The following is a 3,832-nucleotide window of genomic DNA, read 5'->3' on the forward strand; positions in this document are numbered from 1 at the left end:
GCACTGAAGGGACAACTCCCACTACGGATTAAATACCTGGGACTCTCCATTTGGTTTTAGAACTGAAGAAGCTTCTCTGACCAGAGGTGAAACAAGTCCAGTCACTTTCTTCCCAAACTCCTCAGACTACCATGACCTGGAGGACTGAGAACCTGCACAGACATATTTATGTATCATTCATCCATTCACACCGATTTATACAAGCACTGCTTTCTATGCTTAAATGCTTTCTAGGCCAAGCTGGAGGTGGCAGAGGTGATGTTCGGATTTTCACTGGGAATGACAAAGGAGAGGATTAGTAATAAATATATCAGAGGTACAGCTCAGGTTGAGCAGTTTAGAGAAAGAGTTAAAGTGAAGGCTGAGATGGTTTGGATATGTGCCGAGGAGGGACTGTGGATATACTGGACAAAGAATGTTGAATATGGAGCTGCCAGTTAAGAGGAAAAGAGGAAGATCAGAAAGAAGATTCGTGGATGTAGTGAAGGAGGAAGGTTGATGTGAGAGAGGAGGATGCGATGGAGACAGATGATCTGCTGTGGTGTCTCCTGAAGAGAGCAGCTGAATGAAGAAGAAGAAGGCGACAGTGCACAGTGCATCCGCTCTTTTCTTTATTTTTAAACAACACATAAAGCTTAAAGCATGAAAATCCCTCCTTTGTAATGTTGTACAACTGTTGCAGCTGTAGTAAAAGCCAACTCTGAGCTTACAGATGCAAGCTAAAAACATTTTTAATACTTTCCAGTTGAGCAGGCATTGAATTTAAAGGACATGCTGGGCTAAAATTCAATATCAATTCAATTTTATTAAATTTTATTTATACAGAACCAAATCACAAAAAAAGTCACCTCAAGGCTCTTTATATGGTAAGGTAGACCCTATAATAATAAAACATACAGCGAAAAAGCCAACAATCATGTGATCCTCTTTGAGCAAGCACTTTGGCGACAGTGGGACGGAAAAACTCCCTTTTAACAGGAAGAAACCTCCGACAGCACCAGGCTCAGGGAGGGGCGGGGCCATCTGCCACGACATCAGCAGACAAGCAGCTAAAAGCTTACTTTCTGCCGATGTCCCCGCATTGCCTCAATGCAGTCAGAAACATAATCAGACAGAGAGGTCACATGATGCATTACTTTAAATTGAGTTTAGTTACAAGATGATACAATAATGCAAAAACCCACTTCAGTATGATTATCTTTCTAATTCCTCTGAATTAAAAACCAATAAAGAGTCATTATTTTTGTGATAAAACAAGATAAGTGCACAGATGTGAGTTCATGCTCCCACGAATCTCTTTCTTGACTAATTAAATCTCTTATTAGTCAAAGTCAAGTCAGTTAATGAGTAAGTCAGTTTGTCCTTAGTTTACTTGTTATTCTCTCTGGAGTTTCTTGTGCTGTCCACCCTTTCAGCACCTCTTTGACCCGCCTCAGATTCTTTCCACCTTAAACAAGCACATTTGTTGTCTCTGGTTCAGCGCCAGACCTTTGTTGCACAGAGTGAGAAAATATACTGTAACTGATGCCGTGATGGGATCGTTGAGTGTAAATAAGCAAAACCTTGTTGTCAGAGGCTCCTGTCCCAGTTTGAATGTCTCCTACATCCAAGCTGTCAATATTTACATTCATGAGCATTTCCCCACAGGCGCTTTTGTACGTTTGTCTCCTGCTGTGCAGAATCAAACCTGCGCATGTGACCGGTGTGCACATGCTTTGCTGAAACTGTTACAATCTGTGCCAACCACAACAAAAACACCCAGTGCTTTATATAATACCTGACGCGACACATTTACATATATAACAGTCACATTGTTGTCAACAGATTTCTATTGTTCAATCTTTTCAAATCAGCAGGAGAAGGTTATCTTCAAGACGAAAATATCATTTATAGCACTGAAAGGATAAAATGCTAAACCTTCTGAAAATCTTGTTTTTATTTATAAATGAGGTAGAATAAGTTATTATGATATATCACTTAATGTTTTCATTTTTCCTTTTCTTGTCTTATTGTGACTTGTTAAAGGCAAAAAAGCTAATTTTTTTTAGCTTAACTCCAGAGAGATTCCTGTTGTTCTCGCATTAACTGTGGTTTCTCAGGTCGCCTCGTACATCCGGGCTGTGAATGACATCTACGACAAGGTGGACTTCAGTGGAATCCAGTTGATCAACTTTAAAGTCAAGTCCCTCAGAGTAAGCTTCAGAACAGTGCACAAACTCCACAAACCTTTGAGCAATGTTCTTCAGTTGCTGATCGCTGATAACACAGTGAAGCTTTTACACATTCAAAATCATGTCATGAACAAGCTTTTTATTGAGATACTTGGGTTCATGCATCAGTCGGTGATGGTGCCCATGTGTCTTCTTCTGGGAGTGGAAGTGAGTCACAGCAGCAAAATAAGCTGAAATACAGGACCTCAGAACTGCGGTGTGTTTGAGTGTTCCTGTGTTTGTCTGTCTCCAGGTGATGACAGAAGAGGATAAAAATGACCCGCTGTCTCCTCTGTACATCGGCCCCGAGAAGCTGCTAAGTCTGTACTCGGAGAACAACTGGGGCAACTTCTGCCTGTCCTACCTGCTCACTGACAGAGACTACAGTGGAGTGCTGGGGCTTGCCTGGGAAGGCAAAGCCGGTGAGTCAGAATCACTTTGGCACTTTTACAAAAATCATAAACAAATGACTTCTTCATGTAACTAATGCATATGCAGCATGGTGGAAACACTGGTTTCCACAGGTACCGTAAATGTAATATTGTGTTTGGTTTCCTCACAAAAGAAGCACACAAAGAATTTGGGACACTTGTTAGGCTATGAATGAACCTTTACTCATTCACTAAATAATGCACAGAGCAAGTCAGGCTCCTGGAAATACATCCACTGTTTAATAGACTACAAAATCATCATGTAGCTCTCCCTACAAAAGTTTTACGAACCATCTATTGACCGAGACAATCATGCATTGGACCAGTCAGTGTTAGCGTTGCAACTTTGCCACCCCAGTACAATGATTTAATTAACCGCTATTAAAACATCAGTATAAGCTGTGTTTTGGCTCCTGAATACGAATATGAGCTAAACTCTGGACTTGGAGGAACAACTCAACATTTTTCAAGAATTGGACAAAATAAACTCATTGTTTTTCCACGACACAGAGAGAATCAGTTCTCTTTCTCACAGGTAGCAGACATCATGATGCTATCTTCATATCTTCATCTGAAAGCAGTTTTACAAAGACCAAAAAATGTCATTATTTATTAAAAATCCAAACTTTTACCATTGGTAAGCATTTTCCAGCAGTTAATAGAGACTAACATATTTGCTGGAGCATTTCTATACTGAAAAATTAAAAAGGATGCATTGAGAACATAAGCCAGGCTCAGCGTTATGCAAATACATTATACAGAATTATACAGAATGTGTGGATATGAGCCAGACAGTGTTAAAAAGTTTGTAACCTGGAAAAGGAATATTTAAATAAGAATGTGCATTAAATGAGGTATCGAAGTGGGTGTAAGAACTATATACAGTGGAACCCCGACTTACGAAATTAATTCTTCCCGAGGGTCTTTCGTAAGTCGAAAATTTTTCGTAAGTTGAAGCACCCATTGCGCGTTTTGAGTGAGGCGATGCTGAATGATAGGCTATAGGCTAAATGCTAACTAGGACAACAATATGTCGTTCGAGTGGAACAGCGAAGCGAAAGTACGGAAGCCAAGGGGTTGTCACCCGGAAGGCATTGTGGGCATTTTAGGCTCAGCCAATCAGAGCCAACGGATTTCGTTACTCGGGCATTTTGCCGTAACACGGGCAGAAATATTGCCGTTCAGTGCCTT

At 40.6% G+C, this 3,832-nt stretch overlaps 1 protein-coding gene across 1 annotated transcript in view; it reads left to right on the forward strand.

Annotated features, from left to right (window-relative positions):
• Positions 1–3,832, forward strand: part of LOC102201330 (disintegrin and metalloproteinase domain-containing protein 10) — a 31,520-nt gene that overhangs the window by 11,800 nt on the left and 15,888 nt on the right. Inside the window, exons 7-8 of the mRNA XM_005734066.2 lie at positions 2,100–2,192; positions 2,464–2,632. Of these exons, the coding sequence (XP_005734123.1) occupies positions 2,100–2,192; positions 2,464–2,632 (262 nt within the window). The remainder of the gene's footprint in view (positions 1–2,099; positions 2,193–2,463; positions 2,633–3,832) is intronic.

The sequence above is a fragment of the Pundamilia nyererei genome, unplaced genomic scaffold (genome assembly GCF_000239375.1).
Source record: "Pundamilia nyererei isolate P.nyererei 1_Seehausen unplaced genomic scaffold, PunNye1.0 scaffold00056, whole genome shotgun sequence".
NCBI lineage: Eukaryota > Metazoa > Chordata > Actinopteri > Cichliformes > Cichlidae > Pundamilia > Pundamilia nyererei.